Genomic DNA, 19,648 nt, shown 5'->3' with positions numbered 1-19,648 from the left:
GCGAGTGCAACAGCACATTCACATCCTGAAGAGCTAGTGTAACCCCCTGCCACAGCAGCGTTCATAGTGAAACTACATATGCGAATATTCATTTTTTAAATAGCACCTGGAAAATGCAAGTAAGAGTGCATCTTTTTAAATGTAATTGTTTTTATATGTGGAAATGCATTCTTGAGAAGGACGTATATAATACTAGTATTGTCAAAAGGAGAACTTTTGGTAATTAAAAAGGCACAGCAAGACAGCTTTGTACCCCACTGTAATGAGTTGACTATTTTTAGAATGCTTTCTTAAAAAACGCTCTCAACAAATGTTATCATAATGTTTTATTGAACACTTCTGGACTTACACATTGAAAATTGTGCTTACTTATACACCCACTCCAACTCTGCTAGAAGAGCTTCAAGCTTTAAGAAATCATTGTATTGATCCGTTCTGACCTGTAACAGTTCACTAGCCTTGCTGTTCTAAGACAGCCAAGGCTGACAAGCAACTGGAAACAGCTGTACATTGTATTTTGTAAAAGTTCTTACTGTAATATAAAAATCTACTTACCCTGGTAATTATAAATATTAAAACATCTATTTTACTTGCAGTCTTTTAAACATATAAACTTTGTTCTCCAAACAGTCACTATAACTTCATTGTAAGTGCATGTTCCGCTCAGAGGTATATTGCATTATCTCATTATCAAGTGCAACTCAGCATTCATAAATATGAATCATTAAAATAATATGTTAATACTCAAGTATAATACTTGAAACAAAATGTATTTTGTTGAATTTTCTGATATTGCCAATTTTGATATGAACTCAGAATGCTCTAATACAGCTAAGTACAACATGGAAGCAAAAATATTAAAACTATGAACATAGCTTAAAGCATTCTGAAATGACTACTATCCTGCAAAGTTTAAGAAACCAGTTTCATTAGAGACCTGCTTTCATCTTTGAAAAGACTATGCGGGCTTTTCTTCTCTTCACAGTTGCTTGTTAAAAAACAAATCTAGCAACGGTCATCCTTCTTTGAAGCAAGGCCTGCCTTCAGTTTACTGTAAGCTGAAAATCTGAGAAAAGAACTACATTTTTGGCTGCTACAATCTCCCTTCTCTTTACAGCATATGATACGTCAATTTACAGTTAGGAAGACTGCTCTTACTGATATCTGCCATAATTAGGTACCTTCAAATCCTTCTTACAGGCTGGGCCTGTCACTTAATATGATACCTCTCAGAGCTGAGGAAGCAGTTGTCCCAGTCTCACTTTGGAATGACAATAGCTAGGCAACGCTGCGATTCATTCTGTCTTTAAACAGCTATCTTCAGTCTTGATGGATCTGTTCTAGGCCCACCTTTTGCAGCATCCAGTTCATTGTACTCTTCTATTAGGTCAGACAAAGATGATATAGCTTCAGAAAAACAGCTTTGCTCCATCCCGTCTATATGCAGATAATGGTGAAGGTGAGCCTATGAGAATAAAACATTCAGTGTTATCCTGTTTCTTGGCACTTAATTCATTTGGCTCAATACGAATCATTTCACCTGCACTGAAAAGGGGAGTGCAAGCACTGTAGAAAGCAGATATAACGACTTCCCTTGCTTAAATACTTGGCAACTTTAATAACAATCCCCTATGGAATCAGAGTTGATATTACTGATTTTTTACACATCCATCTTTTCATATTCTGTCTTCTTGGGTACACCTGACTAAACTGTGTATTGGGTTTACATGGCAAGGTTTTGTTAGCAGGGGATGGGGGAAGAGCTGCAGGGGTGGCTTTTGTGAGAAGATACCAGGAGCTGCACCCATGTTGGACGGAGCCAGTTCCAGATGGCTCCAAGATGGACCTGCCGCTGGCCAAAGCTGAGCCCATCAGCAATGTTGGTAGTGCCTCCGTGATAACATGTTTAAGAAGGGGTAAAAAATGCTGTGCAACAGCTGTGAGAGAGGAGTGAGAAAAATGTGAGAGAATCATAGAATCATAGAATCGTTAAGGTTGGAAAAGACCCTTAAGATCATCGAGTCCAACTGTTAACCTAGCACTGCCAAGTCCACCACTAAACCATGTCCTCAAGCACCACGTCTACCCGTCTTTTAAATACCTCCAGGGATGGGGACTCAACCACTTCCCTGGGCAGCCTGTTCCAGTGCCTGACCACCCTTTCAGTGAAGAATTTTTTCCTAATATCCAACCTAAACCTCCCCTGGCACAGCTTGAGGCCGTTTCCTCTCGTCCTATCCCTTTTTACTAGGGAGAAGAGACCGACCCCCACCTCGCTACAACCTCCTTTCAGGTAGTTGTAGAGAGCAATAAGGTCTCCCCTCAGCCTCCTCTTCTCCAGACTAAACAACCCCAGCTCCCTCAGCCGCTCCTCATAAGACTTGTTCTCCAAACCCTTCACCAACTCCGCTGCCCTTCTCTGGACACGCTCCAGCACCTCGATGTCCTTCTTGGAGTGAGGGGACCAAAACTGAACCCAGTACTCGAGGTGCGGCCTCACCAGTGCCGAGTACAGGGGCACTATCACCTCCCTGGTCCTGCTGGCCACACTATTCCTGATACAAGCCAGGATGCCATTGGCCCTCTTGGCCACCTGAGCACACTGCTGGCTCACGTTGAGGTGGCTGTCCACCAACACCCCCAGGTCCTTTTCCACCAGGCAGCTCTCCAGCCACTCCTCCCCCAGCCTGTAGCGTTGCATGGGGTTGTTGTGACCCAAATGCAGGACCCGGCACTGAGCCTTGTTGAACCTCATACAGTTGGCCCCGGCCCAAAAACAGAAACAGCCCTACAGACCCCAAGATCAGGGAAAAAGAAGGGGGAGGAGATGGTCTAGACACCAGAGTAAAGATTCCCCTGCAGCTTGCGGAGAAGACCATAGTGACACAGATTGTCCTCCTGCAGTCCATGGAAGAACACAGTGGAGCAGATATCCATGCTGCAGCCCATGGAGAACGCCACACCACAGCAGGTGGATGTGCTTTGAAGGAAGCTGTGGCACATGAAGAGCCCATGCAGGAAGAGGCTCCTGGCAGGAACTGCAGCCTGTGGAGAAGAGCCCATGCAGGAGCAGGTTCTCTGGCAGGATCTGTGACCCCGTGGGGGACCCATGCTGCTGGAGCAGTTCTTGAAGAAGTGCAGCCTGTGGGAATGACCCATGTTGGAGCAGTTTGTGAAGGACTGGATCCTGTGTGTGGGAGCAGGGGAATAGCATGAGAGGAAGGAGCAGCACAAATGAAGTGTTATGGACTGATTGCAAGCCCCATTCTCCATCCCTCTGCGCTGCTTGGGGCACGGAGGAGGTAGAAGAGTCAGGAGTGAAATTGAGCCTGGGAAGAAGGGGGTGGGGTGGGGTGAAGGTGTTTTTAGTTTTGGTTTTATTTCTTGCTATCCTACTTTGTTATTAATTGGCAATAAATTAATATTTCCCAAGTCAAGTCCGTTTTGCCTGTGATAGTAACTGGTAAGCGTGATCTCCCTGTCCTTACCTTGACCCATGAGGTTTTCATTGTACTTTCTCCCCCTGTCCCACTGAGGAAGGAGTGTGAGAGAATGGCTTGGTGGGCACCTGGCAGCCAGCCAAGGTCAACCCACCACAAACTGGTAGGCAGATCTGTCAGATACTGCCTCATTGCTGAATAAAGTAAGTATATTGCCTGGTAGGTACAGATTAATAAGGGGTTTACCCTTTTTAAGAAGCAGCTGCTGGAATGATTCCTTGATAGGTAACACAGATAAAAATCTTGGGCTGTTACTTTTAAGTAGTCCCTTTGTGATACTAAGGCTTGTTTCCCAATATTGCAAGATGCTAATGATTAGTAACTATAGATGTTATAATGATGACAGAGTTGTACCTTTTTCTTGTAGAGCTTCATAAATCTGTCTTTGAGTTCAATAAAAGTTGGTTTTACACAGGTGTTGTTTGCTAAAGCCAGAAGGGAATGGGAATGGCCCACAGGAGGTACCGAACACAAACCAGTTTTCCAGCCCTCTTGATTCCAGGAAACAAAGTGCAGGGAAGGCTTCAACCTGTGATACAAAAATTTACAGTTACCTAGGGAAAGTAAAGAACACAAAGCCTAGAGTTTCCTTAGCTAACAAACAGTCTGAAAAGGTTAACATTAAAGCTTTCAGGACTAAGCAAGACAGTTATAACTAGCATTTTGAATAAGACATTTTAGACTTCAGACTAAAACAGTATGTGTATTTTAAATTTATACTGCAAACACCAATTTTGTTTTGTTATTTTAACGTATCAGCGTTTGAAAAGTAAAGTTACAAGCACCTATTTCTGTAAAGGACTGCAAGCACTCTGAGATTTAGGAGAGGGGCAGATTAATACTGTGCAGGGACAATCAGTCTACCTATAGTTTAGAAGTAAGTAAAATGCTTTCGATTCTCAGAGATTTTCCCCACATGCCCCTGTCTGCCTGTAAAATCCATCCTGTATGTGAAGCTTGCCTGCCTTTCCTGTTATAACTATGTAGATCAATAGTGTAAAAGGTAGAAAACAGTGCTAACAATACAGAGTTATGAAAATAAGGATGATTCTCCTATCTACACAAGAGTAGCCATGAAAGAGAGGAGGCTCCTGTTAGAAAAAAACAAACTTCTACTACAGAACCTATTCCTCCAACATCCCTTACTGGCAGGAGACCTCTGGAAGGTCGGGCTTTGCTTTCTTTTGCATTTTTGAGAATGGGAGGAGCAGCACAGGGACATCTAGTCAGCTTCCTTTATTTAGAAATCCAAGAATGCGGTGACTTATTCTAACTCATTAAGTAAATTATTTTCTTCCCTTCTGAAATGAAGAAAAATATTTCTGAGTAAACTGATTTGGTATTGAGATTCTTCAGATGAAAAGTGAGAGTGCTCTGGACAACTGACAACCGTTTCAATAACAAATACCATGACTACTTGGTGTGGAATTACAAACCTTTCAATATTTCTGCGAAGGTCTGAAACCTGCACATTTCCTCGAACGAGAAGTGCACAGGCAAGGTAGAGGCTATGCTTTGGATCTGCTTGAATTAGTTGATGATCCCTACTAAAAGCATCTGAAAACATCTGATCCAACCTAGGAGGAAAGAAAACAGAGTTATCTACTCTTATTAAAGCAGGCTACAAAAGTTCTTCAGAATGCCCACCTTCAGGGTTTAAAAGTTCATAAAATTCTGGAAATAAAGGTACATTTAACCTGGGACCACAGATGACAGGAAAAAGATTCAAACCCTTGTAAGTTCATATGCTAGCATTGGAAGTTTTTAAAAACAGACCAGATCCATTTTGCCCTCTCTTCTCGCTCATGTTGAGTCTGAAGTCATAAGAAGTGGACAGACTAAGAGACCTTTATTAAGGAAATTTTAGGTCAATGGTTACAAAGTATTAAAATATGTAAAAGAATTTAAATACTTGAGGTTCTGATTATATGACAATTTGAGTGGACAATCTCACTGCTTGTGAAGGATCTGACAAGGAATACCAAAGCGCTGCTGACCCTTACAGAACTGATTATCTGTCTGTTACATTTTACTATTTAGAAAGATCAATGAATCATATAACTGTATTAATTTTGATTAATGATTTAGGAAAAGACAGACTATACTTATTTTATCACGTATGACTACTTTAAAAGATGACATAGCAGATCATATTCTTCCTCTCTTCACCTCCTTAAGCAAGTTCCACTGTACTGTGGGTTATCAAAGACGATATCTTGAGGAGGTCTCCATGGACCCATAACAACATCTAAGCCATTATTTCCATTTGTTCCAAACTCTCTGCATCTATCATCTCTATTTCTTTTTTTAAAACCATTTCTGCAACAATCTGCCTATTAAAAAAATAACTAAATAAAGGAGACAAAAATACTACCATTCCCACCTCATTCTGAAACATGATTGAGCATCTCCCCATAGTCTGCTGCCTTTCCTCCAGCACTGTATTGTCTCATCAGGGTATGGTTTCAAGAGATCTAACTGATTATCACAACTTGCTACCACAGAAAAGGGGTCGCCTGCCCTCTTCTCCACTTTGCATACTTCCATCACTTACCCTTAGCTGCCTCTGTCACTATTTGGACCTTTTGCTGACTGAATTTAACTCACTAAAACCAGTGAAATCTATTCTAACTGGTTATTTCTCTGCCATGTCAATGGGATAAATCAACTCACAAAATTTGACAAGCATCAGCTTGTTGTTATAATAAGCTGTTAAACAGGCTCACTGCATCTCCAGACTGAAGTAAGACGCCATTACTTCCCAAAGAGTCTAGTTTAATTCCTTGTTTGTCTTTACAGTATTTTGTGAGTCAACTGCAAACTGTTACTCAAAAGAACTTGCGGTGTGGGTTCTATCCATCATCTAAGTAATACATTTTTCCAACAGAAACATTCCCCAGCAGAGATAAAAACACATTTCAAGTTTACTGGCTCAACCATTACAGAGAAAAGGGACACAGGACGTTCTCAAAATCAGCAGGATGAATTTGAAAATGTGGCAGACTTAAAACTTTTAGAACTTCTACCCTTATTTTGCTGTAGAATGGAATTTTTTAAATGAAAACTATAAAAGAATCAGAAGTTAAGCTTCAAATGTAAAGCTTCCATAATAATTATTCTTACCTTCTCGAAGGTACATTAACATCAGCCAATGTATACAGAGGAGTCAAGCTTGAAACCAAGTAATGCAGTCGAGGAAATGGAACCAAATTCATGCTGATTTCATTAAGATCCATGTTAAGGGAACCTTCAAACCTAGCAGAGCTGAAAAATCAAGAAACTGTTATAAAACTGTTAGAAACTAAGTAAATGACTTTTTTAAGGTAAACATTCATTAAATCTATTTTTCAATTGTTCCCTACAATCAAACAGTAAAACAACACAGCATTCAAGAAACTGTTCATGTATAATTACTAAGCTTTCACACTTGGCAGTAACAGTGCTATATCTTATTCCTTACACTTCTCATTATAGAACAGTTAAGCATCAAGAATGAGACCTTAAGTTTCACAATTGTAGTCTTTAGCACTGTCTCTCAGTATGTGAACATAGCTGCTGAATACCAGTTTTAACAAATAGGCTATAATAAAACATGCATGACTTAGTGTTCCTGACAAGCTGTTTAAAAGAAAAGCAGGCCAATACTCCAGAAGTATATTTCACCAGGAATTTCTTACAGCAACAGACAGGTTAGCAGCAACAATGGTCTGATGGTATTTATAAAATAATACAACTGGCCTAGAAAGGCAAATCTCCCTGGACTCCATTAAGAATTTATGGAAGACAATATCCTTCTGCCTATAAACCTTTTCTTACTTCAGTTCTAAGACTATCACGGCTAGAGCAACACCACTGGAATGTGAATACTCCCAAATACTTTAACATTTAGTAACTAATTCCTAAAAAGAGGAGACTCATATAAAATGGAAAACAATTAATATTCTTTGAGTTGATGCAGGCCTGCATATTTGCAGCACGCACTGCCTCTAGCAATACTGCTTTTACAGAGGTATAACTTGTAACTTTACCTTGTCAGGTTCAGCAGCAAGTTGGCTACGATATTATTCATTGCGTCAAACGGCTTCTCTTGTACAGTTTTTGCACTGCCTGCACTTGATGTTACCATGCTGTTTTGCTTCACAGTTGAACCTAGCTTCCCAGAATTGATCATCTGATGAATTTTATTAACTATATCAAACAGAGACTTTGAGAGAGAAAAAAAGCATACAAGTCTTGAGCACAGAGCTTTCAAATTCAGTACCCTAATTCTTCATTTCAATTAATCTTAAAGAAAAAGCTAAGACATGGCACTGTTAGTTCAAAGATTATAACTTTGATACGCAAGTCCAACTTTTGACCAATTCCTATTGACTGAAGTGTTTATAAAAGTCTGCTCCTTACGTATCACTAACATGTACATGGCTTGACTCAGAAGTTTGAATTTTATTCGGCTATTCAAAATCCTCATCTTCTAAAATTACATTTTAAATTGTCATAATTCCTGTGAAAGCAAAAACATATTCTCTAAATATATTTCACTTTCTCTTGCTTTTTTCATAAGCAAACAGCAAGAGAGTCATCAAAGTTAGATTCAAATGAATCTAGTGGTTTGTGTGGTCTGTCATGCCTATGATGCCCATATCTCTAATCAGTAAAGTCAAGTCTGGAATTTGTGGTGCTTAGTCATTTCCCTTGCAGGACTCTATTAATACTATGCACAAATTGACTTCTAAAAGAATATAAGACTCTCAGCCTCAGTAAATAGAAGCTTTCCACTGTTTACCTTGAAATAGACATGAAAAAATTCACTCTAGACTACTTTGAAGGTGCAGAGCAACTTTTTAGTGATACCCATACTAATTTCAAAAGCCTGCAAGTGACTTAGTTGTTCAATTATTATTTTAAAAAAAACAAAATTATGCTTTTTAAGACTTGGCACTCAAATCAATACACAGAAGGAAGAAACAATTCCTATGTGCAGTCTTAATAAAAAAAGAGGTTGACAGAATATTATTTCTTACTTCATTCTCTATTGGTAGCACACAGTCTGCATGTTCATTAAGCTCCTTCATAGCCAGAACACTGTTATATGGAGAAGTAATAACATCATCTTCACCAGAGGGATAAACTGAAGTAACAAATCTATATACTTCTGGGAATTCATCCTCAAGCAAATTTAGTACAAAAGTTCCAAGACCAGATCCTGTCCCTAATTATGAATGAAGACAGAATGAGAGAAGACAAAAGGTTCCCCATGTTATCATAAGCCTTACGTCTCATATGTTGGAAACATACAACTTCTTAATTATATATATTAATGAACATTTTCTGAAGCATTTGGCTGACAGTGGAGGTTACTCAGATGTAAATTAAGGCAGGAAGATTTTTCCCAGACAGGAAAATAATTAAGTGATAGAAGTATTTCCCATAGTATACCAGACAGGATGAAGTATACAATCTCAAAAATTTCTGCAAACCAAGAAGTCCTATTACAAGTAAACAACATTTTTCTGACCTAGTATTTTTATTTCTTATTTTAAAATCTTTAATTTGAACTTTGAAATAAAACATTTGTTTAAAAACATTGAACTGCCCCAAACAATTATTTGCTTTCCTTTTGGGGTTTTATCAATTTTTCTCATTCTCCAGTCAAAAACAGAATAACCCCTTTCCTCCAGCAAACACACTTTTTTCCTCGCTAGCACTAAGCGCATAGCACTGAGTTCAAATCTGAGAACTGAACTGTGTTTTTTCTGTCATGGACAGCTAGCATTCTCAGCAGCAGACAATGTCATCTATGAACAAGACAGCAATTTTCTGCAATAATGGAAACAATATCTGCAGGGTCTCTCAAATTAAGCAAATGACCAGAAAAAAAGCCCTTGACAAAGCTCTTGCTTCATATTTAGAGCTATTTTCTGTGTCTTTTTCCACACCATAAACAGTTATAATACACGCTCCCCCCACTTTTCTGGGGGAGGAAGGCTTAGCGGCAATACAGTAATGACAAAATTGTCACTGCAAGGGATTCTCCCTTCTGATTTATTAACAAAGTAGCTACATTGGATTCAAGAGAATTATGTGAAAGGAAAATAGAAGACCAAAGTTTTTCTAAGTTAAGCAACATTAGAAGTCTTCTTCAAAGCCTTTCAAAGAACTCTTTCCCCACAATCAAAAATGACTTGATTACAACAATGATGTCAGTGTTCTGAGGCCACTGTCCCTTCTTCTGATCAGCAATACCTCAGTGTTTCCTTGTATTTGGTACCTGTCTTGATCCAGCCACTGCTTCATACTTAAAATTTTAGCTGTATTTTTGTTATGGGTAGCACTTACCTTAGTTCACGATTAGGGGTCCTCAGTGCTTTAACAAAACAAACAATACATAATTACAGGTCCACTTACTTGGACTGTGTTAAATTTTTTATTCTGCATTCTTAATGTTGTAGATTATTACATTGATCTTTTCAAGATCCAGGTTTTTCTTTTTCACCTGTGCCTGGTGCAATCATAGTAACCATAAAAAAAATTACTTACCACCTCCCATAGAATGAATTATAAAAAAACACTGTAGACAGTCACAGTGTTCCACGGCTTTCCTCAGCTTTTCCACAATGTTTTCACGGTACTGATAGCCATATAGCTTATGACCTACAGCCCTGAAGATATGAAAAGTACTTTAAAAAAAAAAAAAATCCAACAATCAGTCTTTCAGTTTCTTATTTTAACTCCTCCTATTTGACATTTTAGAGTTCAGAGTATAGAGCTGGTTGCAACCCCTAATTTGTGAGAGTTGCTAAGCTGTGACTACATCGTGTCAACAAGGCAGTCAGGCTATGGTTTTAATTTTGAGGATGCAAACAGCACTAAGTTTGCAGCTTTGGAGTGTGCACTATTATTTTGTGCTGATAAGGAAATAAACTCCCACTTTGGACAATCAAATTGTAATTATGAAATGAAAGTTGTACACACCTTAACAATAAGGATATCCCTATGTAATATGTGTACTGATCTTCATTTGAGTACTGTGTGGGTCAGTTGATACCAGTAATAAAAAAAAAAAAACCCAAACAGCTCATTTTCAACACACTTGCCTGCTAGATGATGAAGTTATATGATGCTTTATTCCCTGTATTGCACTCTCAGTACATTTGCTGATGATTTGCTTTCCAGACTGTAGTGCACTGAATATTATTAGAAGCGCATTAAGGTCTCGGTGAAAATTTGGAATTCATTATGTTAATCAGTCTTTTCCTGAACTTCTCTTTTAGGTAATGTGGTTTATATGCACAAAGCCAGACTCCATGGTGCTTAGAAATCAGAACTGCATTTGTTCATATATCTCATTTCCACACTAGTTGCACAGTCTCAAACTAGATTATGGCTTCGACTGAGCAATAGAAGCAGCTGAATACTAAAGAAACAAAAATAAAAAGCATGCTCTTTTGAAAAAGAAAATCAAAAAAGAGGAAGAAAAAATAGTCAAAATGATATATCAGCAGAATTATCCTTCTGCAAAAGGCTTTTCAAAGCCCTCCTCCAGGCAACAGTGACTCCAAAGTTTACTGGTAATATGCTGCAGCTCCCCAGGTGCAGCAGAACGAACCAGAAAACTACTGTTATCATTTCCCTTTTCAAATGCCATCTAATTAGTTGCTAAGAAATGCTTTCTGAAGAGGTTCTCACCAGTTGTTTCCCGAACCAGAAACATCTGTGATAAGCTGCTTGCTATCAAACACATCCCTCAATGGTCCCTGCAGAATTTCATTTACCACACCCTCCTCCATGTCAATCAACAGTGCCTTTGAGAAAGGAAAGAATTAAAATTCAGTCAGTAAGCAAACCACTCTTCAAAATAATCACACAAAGAAATATAAAATTATTTACAATATAAAAGGTATGTTGTTTCTACTGTGCTCCAGAGAAACTTTTATTCAGTTGTTGACTAGGAGACCGACTAGATTCACCTTGGCTGATTTGCTAGAAGTCATTCAATAGGACACTGTTTCAGATAACACAATTTTGTTAAAATTTTATAATATTTTGCCCCAAAACTTAGGACTACAGAAATTAAAGCATTTTTAATGTTTCAAGTTTTCTTGATTCTTAATCACTTAAAGTGGCTCAAAGAAACCCACTTCTTAGAAAATTCAAATAAAAACTTGGTTGGTAATATCTGCAATCATGTTATTAAAATTATAATTTAAATTACTCAACAAGACTGGCAGCAAACTGCATTACTCCACTGAACTATAAAAGTTACTATTAGAAATTTTACTATTCAAAGCAGTATTTAAAAACATGCAATTATAAGGACCTTATGAAAATTCCTACACAGCTGGACATAAATATGCAATATAAAAGAATGACCGTTATAGATTGCCTTACTCTTGCTTTTAAAGAGCAGATTTTTCCTTTGTAAATATCAGGACCATCACCACCACTTCTGGAAAAAAAAAAAAAAAAAGAAAACATCCAAGCTCAGAATCATAACAGAAAATAAGGCAATATTCCCTCCTTCATCTTTTGTGTTCAGAGGACTGTTACAATGTAAACAAACAGAAACACCCTGAACATGCTGCTAAGGAAGACCTCATAATTCCCTAAAGTAATGCAATTACAGGACACAATCTCAATCAGAAATATTGTAAGCAGTACTTCAGGAAGCTGAAAAGATAAGCATTGAAAGTTTACGCTCAGATACACTCTCTGCTCTGTGGTAATTCTACAAGCATTGCCAAAACTTGAAAGGATTATCTTTTATCCACCACGCAGTATGTCTGCCTCATATAATGGAACACAGTGCACCATATAGTACCACTAGCTTTTCAATGGGGGTAGTACAGCACTGTGCTACTGCTGAAGGTGTGAAAGCAGTATAACTGCACTAGCACAGTTATTTTTATGTATTATTATATATTAATATATATTATTAATATATTATTAATTATATTATCAATCTATTATATATTATTTATTTATGTATTATTAATAACACATATTATATAGTATTATTTAGCACAGACTTATTTTGCCATTAATATTTACCAGTTCAGAAATCATGCTGGGCTGACATAGACTAATTTTCTTTTCTTCCAGGATTGGTTGTACTGAGCCAACCTAGGGGACTATGCATTGTGTACAATCACATTTTTTCCACAATGAATGCTGGTGCTTCTGCACCCAAAGGATGAGATACTCCGGTCTGGCCAAACTATATTCAACACAGTGGAAAAAAGGCAGGGATATTGGAAGATGGATCTAATTTTCCCCTCAATTATTTACCTAATTTGGGGGCTGGTAAAGCCTAAATTTAAAGTATCTCTTAAGACTATTCTACATTCAACGACAATAATATTCCAAAAACATAAGCTGAAATTCCCTACAGCACCAAGTGTTCTGACCACGCTCAGTCCCATCAGGAACGAGGGGAAGAGAGTATGGGGCTGCACTGGATTCCTCAAGGATCTTCCACCCCCTCACTCAGAGAAGCTCTCCAGACACTTCTCATTAGCTGAGCAGCTCACAGCAGTCCTCCAGTACTCACGTGATTAATCTAGCCTACACAACTCCCTATATGAGCCCACTATAGCACCAGTAAATCCAGCTAGAGAAGTTCTATTTCTCTGCAGGGACTGACAAAACTCAAAGAGGAAAAAAAATCCCCCAAATCAACACTTCTTTCTCTTATTATTGTCTTTGTGGTCTGTCATGCCAGCCCATACTTTCAATTGCTGAAAAAAAATCCCTGTGTTCCCTAGAATCCCCTAGGATTTATTTATATGCATTTCTGCATATAAAACCATACATATGCATAAGCACATTTCCAATATTACACAGTTTAATAATCACCATAACAGAAAAAAGTCTGTCTGGTTCCGCCAGAGTGTTGTTCATAGCTGTTTCTGACAGGACAACCCACCTGGATTAATTATTTTGAAAAGTGGTATGGCATAGCATAGAAGACTGAAGTTTGCCACTTTCATGACATAGGGTTTTATGGCTGCAATGACCTGGGAGGTGAACTGGTTCTTTCTGATAAAACTAAAACAAAACCCACAGCAGTGACAAAAGGCCAAAACCTCACAGCCTGAGCAACAGAGTTTGAAATGACTCTCCCAAACTAAATTATGGTTCAAGGCTGCAGTTAAAAGTGGGAATCGTTTCAACAGGAAAATTAACAGCTCCTGGAAAGGATGAGATTTGAATAATCATTCTTCTGTTTCACAGGCAGGGGAATCTTCCTTGAAACTTCTACAGTATTCAGTGAAATAAGTCTTTCCTCTTTACAGAGAGAAAACAGATGTGAAAACAGATGTGCTCAACTGCTTTATTCTTGCAAACTGCAAGGATTTTTGTAACTGGATAGTAAGAGATGACCGAATGCTTTTAACGTATGAATTGGGTAACTTAAAAAAAAAAAATCACAGCCACCGCTCTTTGTTTAACAAACTAGTCAGATAAAAGGGATTTAAAAACTGATAGGACCTTTTCTGACTACCTTGTATACAATTCCTCTTACAACTCTTCAATAAATATTGCTAAGTCAGTATTCAGAGGGCTTGCAGCCTGATCACAATTCACAACAGCAAAAGCTGTCAGATCCTGACTGTCCATTTTTGGGACAGAAGGAAAGGAAAACAAACCCAAATACTTTCAACACCTTTAACTACTGAAGTAAGTATAGTTAAAATGAGAAGGTAAAGATAGTATTTTGAGGAGAATACAAAAAAGCAAAATCTTTTTCTAGCACAACCTAAATATGACCTGAAACAAAAACCCTGTAACTTAAGAGGAGATAGTAGAATTGTTGATTTACTGTGTTAAACTCATGAGCTGCTTGATAAGACTTACCTTGTATCTACGTTCCTGAAAAAACTGCTTAATGCTTCATCATAAATTCCTTTCTGAAAGGAAACAACATGACATAAGATGGTGTGCAACGTCAGAAATTCTCAGTGCTTTCCCATAGAATAATTTAAGTTGGAAGGGACCTCTGAAGGTCACCTGTCAAACCTCCCCACTCAAACCAGAGTGAACGTCTATGTTGAATCCAACTAGCTCTAGTCAGCACTAAAAAGAACATTTCGTTGAAGCATAAGCTTGATATTAAAAACTGACAGGAGGATGTAACTAGGAAATTAATTTTGCAGCACAAGATTAAACAACTGCTCTTCCTTCATTTCTAAAGATTTAGGATTTTACTGAAGATCCCAATGTAATTATTAAATTGAATGGCTGCTATTTAGGTGACTCAGTTCATCACTGATACAACACTCAGTTGTATCCATGCCCACGATACTAACGTCCATGAAGTTTTGTGAAAAGGAAAGCACATCACTCTGTATCAATGATTCCTAAAAGCCCTGCTGAGGGGTGGCATGGAAATTACTTACCCCACCATAAAGCTAAAGAGACCTGGCAAGTTTAAATACTTTAACATTATTATTTTACAGACTGCTTACCATATTCCTAAAGACCTGATGAAGCAGAATTTGGAAGTCACTGTTCACAACACTAAAACCAAGAGACACTCTGTATACACATGAACTTCATCCATTGCCTTTTTACAGCCGCTTCCAAAGAAGGCATTGAGAAGGACTGCTCATCATTATCTGTTAACATACGGTACTCACCAGGAAATAATATCTTTATAGTCATGGCAAGAGAAGCACATTTTTGTTCATCACAATCCTATGCCCTCTTTACGCTGCTATTTTGGTCAGCACAACTGTACAGTAAGTCACTGCACGGCATGCGCTAGCATGGAAAAGAAAGGTGGGCTTTGGTGGGCTACTTTTTTGCTTTACTGCTAGTGGCAAAGAACCTGCACTGAAGAACTCTCTCTTCTCACCAATTGCCTCAAACCTGGTAACGCCTGCCTGTAGGGAGACACCCTGGGCTTTTCAAGGTGGAAAGGCTTGAGAAAGCGGATCTGAATTAGAGATGAATAGTTAAAGGGCATAAAAACCTGGAAATACTTTTGTTTGTAGTGAAGTGGCCTTAATGTAATCAAATAAACACAGTGCTTTGCAGTCACGGGAAAGAACACGGAACGAAGCGAGGGCCACTGTGGCCTCCCCGTGGCGAGTGCAGAAGGCGGCTCGCCCCACCCGCCGCCCCGCTCCCCTCAGCCAGCAACGGCCGGAGGCGAGGCGTGAAGCGGCGCCGTTACCTTGTTGACGGCGGCGTGCTCCCGCAGCGCCAGGTCCCAGAAGCGGCAGCCCACCTGGTTCCCGCACTGGCCCACTGCAAAGGGGAGAGACACGGGTCAGGCGGGGGGGAGGGGGAGGCGGGGAGGGCTCTGGGCGCCGCGGCCCCTTACCCTGCACCACCACCGACTGGGTCATGGCGGGGCGGCCGGCGCCAGCCTCCTCTTTCGAACTCGGCGCCCGGAAGCCGCGCCCCCTCACCGGCCGCGGCGGAGCGGGGGGACGTTGCGGCGGGCGGGCCCTTCCAACGGCGCGGCCTCCTTCCCCCCGCCCGCCTTCCCCTCGCGGTGGAACATCCCATCCGTTGGTTTAGCTGCGGGCGCTCGCCGCCTGCCCGTCGCGAGTGGAACATTCCATTGGGCGGGGGGTGTGTGTGTGTGCGCCTCGCCTGCAGCGTGGCGGGTGTGTGGGCTGGCCTGAGGTCGGCGGGTCTCGACGGCCGCCAGTCCGAGGGAGAGGCGTTTGGGTGTTGATCCGGATAGCCGCGACTGCTTCTATAAGATCCAAAGTTTGGTGTAAGAATAAGCGTGCACTGAGAGCAGCTGAGGGAGTAGCAAGGTGTCTGCTCGCCTGTTTGGCAGTATGGGAATAGTGGACATGCTGAGGTACTGAGAAACTCGGTGTAGTCTTGAGGGTGAACCTGTCAGGGTCTACAGGTCTCTGCTAAAGCCCAAATACAGGAGACATGGGAAAGACCTAAAATGGAGTCTTTCTATGGGAGAACAGAAATATTCCCATACAATACAGTTCATTACCTTTTATGGCTAAAAATGTGTGATAAGAGGTATTTTATTTTCCCTGAATACATTATTCAGAGCGATGGTGTGAAATGTGCCAAATGATATGAAAATAAAAATTAAGTGGTCATGTGGAAATGCTGTCATGATGTACCCTCCCATCGGGCTTGCAAATTATGTTTTTCTTTAAGCTCTGTTTCATATTTCTTGTGCCAGTAATTGTCCACAGTGCAATTAGCAGGTGCTTTTGCCTATGTGTTGATCATAGCAACTTTGGGACTAAAAATGAGAGACGAGAAATGTAGAGATGCTATTGTCTCAGCATGGTAAGACTGGTCCACAGCATAGCTACGCTGCAAAATGATGTAAAGGACGTCTGATACGCACAGCAGTTGCTTGCAGAGAGCTCTCTTGCGACACGGGTGGCATTTCTGCTTCCTGTGGGAGAACAAAAGTACTTCCAGGCAACCCAGTTCATTAGGTTTTATGGCTAAATCTATCCAACAAGATATGCTTTTTCCAAATATATTATTTATAGTGCTGGTGTGCAAACAAAATTTGCTAAATGAAATTCTTAATAGAAATCTGAAGTTCAGTGTGTCTTAATCCTTTATTTGCTCTGGAGAAACCATAGCGCTGACTCCTGGACATGACCTAGCATCCTGTAGATATCAATTATAAGTCCCCAGGAAAATAAAGTTATACTAAATGACTATTTTAAAAGTCTTTCCTGGAAAGATTAACTATGTATGGCAGCAAATACAAAAATAGTAATGCATTATATATAAGAAATACATATCAAGACTAATTTTTTAAAACTTAATTGAAAGAGAAGAATCAATCTACTGGAAATCCATATTGTTCTTAAGCAAAAGTAATGAGTGGCCCAAGCTTATGGAAGTTTCACATTTGAAGTTGCAAAGGACCAATGGCTTCCGTGTTATAGGCAAGTGGAAAGTTTAGCATGAATAGAGTAATACTGCCTCAAACACTTCTTTTATAAACTAATCACCAGTGTAAAACTACAGGAATATTAATCAGGAAAGTAGCTAGACCTTCTCATCTCTCTTTGGACAGACTAGATGTAACGTATAGCTTAATTTTGTTCCCTGTGGTTTCCTGAACTGGGCCGAACCTGTAGGACGTGGTCTGTTCTAGCTCCTAGATGTGAAACTGTTTCTATACTTGTGTACCGTCATGTCCTTAAAGACTTCCCTTCATGTGTCTTTTTGTCCTTACTTAGGCTGAAAGCAGTGCAACATTGCTTGTAAGCATTCTAAAGCTTAATTTAAAGTCTACAGAAATCTCTTAATATTACTGTATCTGGCTTGCTTTCTTCTTGTGTAGTTAGCTACGCTTTCTCCTTGTTCTTTCAGTTAGCTGTAGTTTTTGTGTTCTGTGTCCCATCAAGATTCGGCTTAATGGGATTTGCTCCATTGAACATGAGATTGCAGCAAGAAACCCTGTGCTTTGGCTTCCAATGTGCTATTAAGAGGTCTGTGATGGCAAATGTGAAATGATTATTCTCACTGAGCTTGGAAACACTGTGAATCAGAGATGCCATTGAGTTTCATATTCATGTGGGAATATTTTTTAGCTTCCAAAGGAGGTCCAAGGGCAGGAAGTGGATGTGTAATAACCAGTTTGGCTTGATGCATGTGCTCAGAGGTTTAATGAAACAGGCAGCTCAACTATGTGAAAGAAATAATCACACACTGACTTTCTGTTTCTTTGTAGATGAAGCTGTACTTCATCTACCATAGTATAAATGCATGAATCTAGTCAGGTCCCCTGAGAGACTTTTTGTCTATGTTAATTATTTAATCAACAGTCTTATGCTAATGTGTGTTTCTTACCCTTATTTTCTCAGTAACTTTTTGTTGTTGATGTTATACAGTAATAGCATTCCACAGATTTGGAACATGAATTGAATAATTGAATTGTAGGAATAACTTACTGTGTTATTGAGAGGAAATGAGTTGACATTGACCACTATGAATCTGTGAATAACCCTTAAATCCGAACCACAAGAAGAGCCAAATGTACATCACAACTTAAATATATGTGCTATGCTTTCAGCATCTTTTTAATGACAGTCATTTGACTATTTAGGCCACGTGTTGCTGTAGGGAGAATACACTGGAATTTGAACTAATGTTATTCTTTTATTTATATTAGGGCTTAGTTCACATATGAAGGTTTGGGCTTTATTTTTTTTTTTTACTTAGAATGGCTGGCTTTTGAGGAGTTAATGTCAGACTTGTAACCTTTCATCTTTCATTTTCGTTTTCAAGCTATTGTCCATACTCTTGATCCTTGAGGAGGAGGAAAGGTTAATAAGGCCCTTTAACTATGGGAGATCTCTACAGATCTTCAGAAATGAGAGATAAAGGAGCCGGAGATCCTAATTCAATACTCTATTTTGAAGCAGTTTGTCGAAAATTTCAACTTAAAATTGCATTCTTTCTTCTATAGCCATGCAAATGTCAAATTTCACAATATTCCATGATATAATAACAGTGTAGTTGTAGCCCTGATTTAGATAATGACTATAACAACACTTATTAAAACCTTGAAGGTAGCAGAGAAAAGGTATAATCTCCTTAGGGTCAGTGCTCATTTTTTTTTTTTTCTAGGCTTTCTGGAGAATTGAGATAGTTATATTCATATTGAAAATGCTAATGGACAATCTGACAGTGTACCTCAGAACTAGGAGGTTTTTGCCAAATCTTTGTAGATGAAGGGTTTTATACTTCGGAGCTACAAGTTTTAAGATAGATACAGAAGACAAATTGAATTCTGGGAAGATTTCTGCTTAGGTAGTTGCCTTCTCTTAAACACCAGGAGCTTTGAAATGAATGCAGAGGTGTTTGTAATGTAATGCATCACATGCAGACTTTCTCTGGTGCATTTCGAATGGTAATTTCAAGGTACATATGGATGTTGGGGGCAGGGAAATTTGCATTATTCTTTGCTCTCTCCCAAGTCTGCAAGTATCCTCTGGTTTATAGTATTTTTCTTTGGAAATCCTGTTCTGCAGAGGGAAAACCTGCAGAGGCCTAGAAAGGAGAATTGAGGAAGATATATCCTCCACAAATACTGCTGTGTTTGATTAGCTGGTGATATAGTAAAGAGAAGTAAATTGAATGGTAGCAGTTTATGAATTTTAATGTGTTTTTTATTCACGTACTGCTTTATG

General features: G+C 39.3%; 1 protein-coding gene across 1 annotated transcript; it reads right to left on the bottom strand.

Moving 5' to 3' along the window:
- Positions 1-4: 4 nt before the first annotated feature.
- Positions 5-15,977, bottom strand: TUBE1 (tubulin epsilon 1). Its single transcript, XM_009463347.2, has 12 exons — positions 15,826-15,977; positions 15,676-15,749; positions 14,355-14,407; positions 11,889-11,946; positions 11,187-11,302; positions 10,038-10,159; positions 8,522-8,709; positions 7,529-7,704; positions 6,624-6,764; positions 4,937-5,077; positions 3,855-4,029; positions 5-1,465 (listed from the first exon to the last, which is right to left on the bottom strand). The coding sequence occupies exons 1-12, from the start codon at positions 15,848-15,850 to the stop codon at positions 1,307-1,309; spliced, it is 1,428 nt and encodes a 475-aa protein (XP_009461622.2). The 5' UTR covers positions 15,851-15,977; the 3' UTR covers positions 5-1,306.
- Between the last annotated feature and the right edge of the window lie 3,671 nt (positions 15,978-19,648).

Source organism: Nipponia nippon, unplaced genomic scaffold (assembly GCF_047370975.1).
Source record: "Nipponia nippon isolate SJK-2023a ecotype South Korea unplaced genomic scaffold, ASM4737097v1 scaffold_4, whole genome shotgun sequence".
Lineage (NCBI taxonomy): Eukaryota > Metazoa > Chordata > Aves > Pelecaniformes > Threskiornithidae > Nipponia > Nipponia nippon.
Note: the sequence above shows the minus strand (reverse complement) of the source record. Positions and strands in the feature narration are given on the sequence as shown.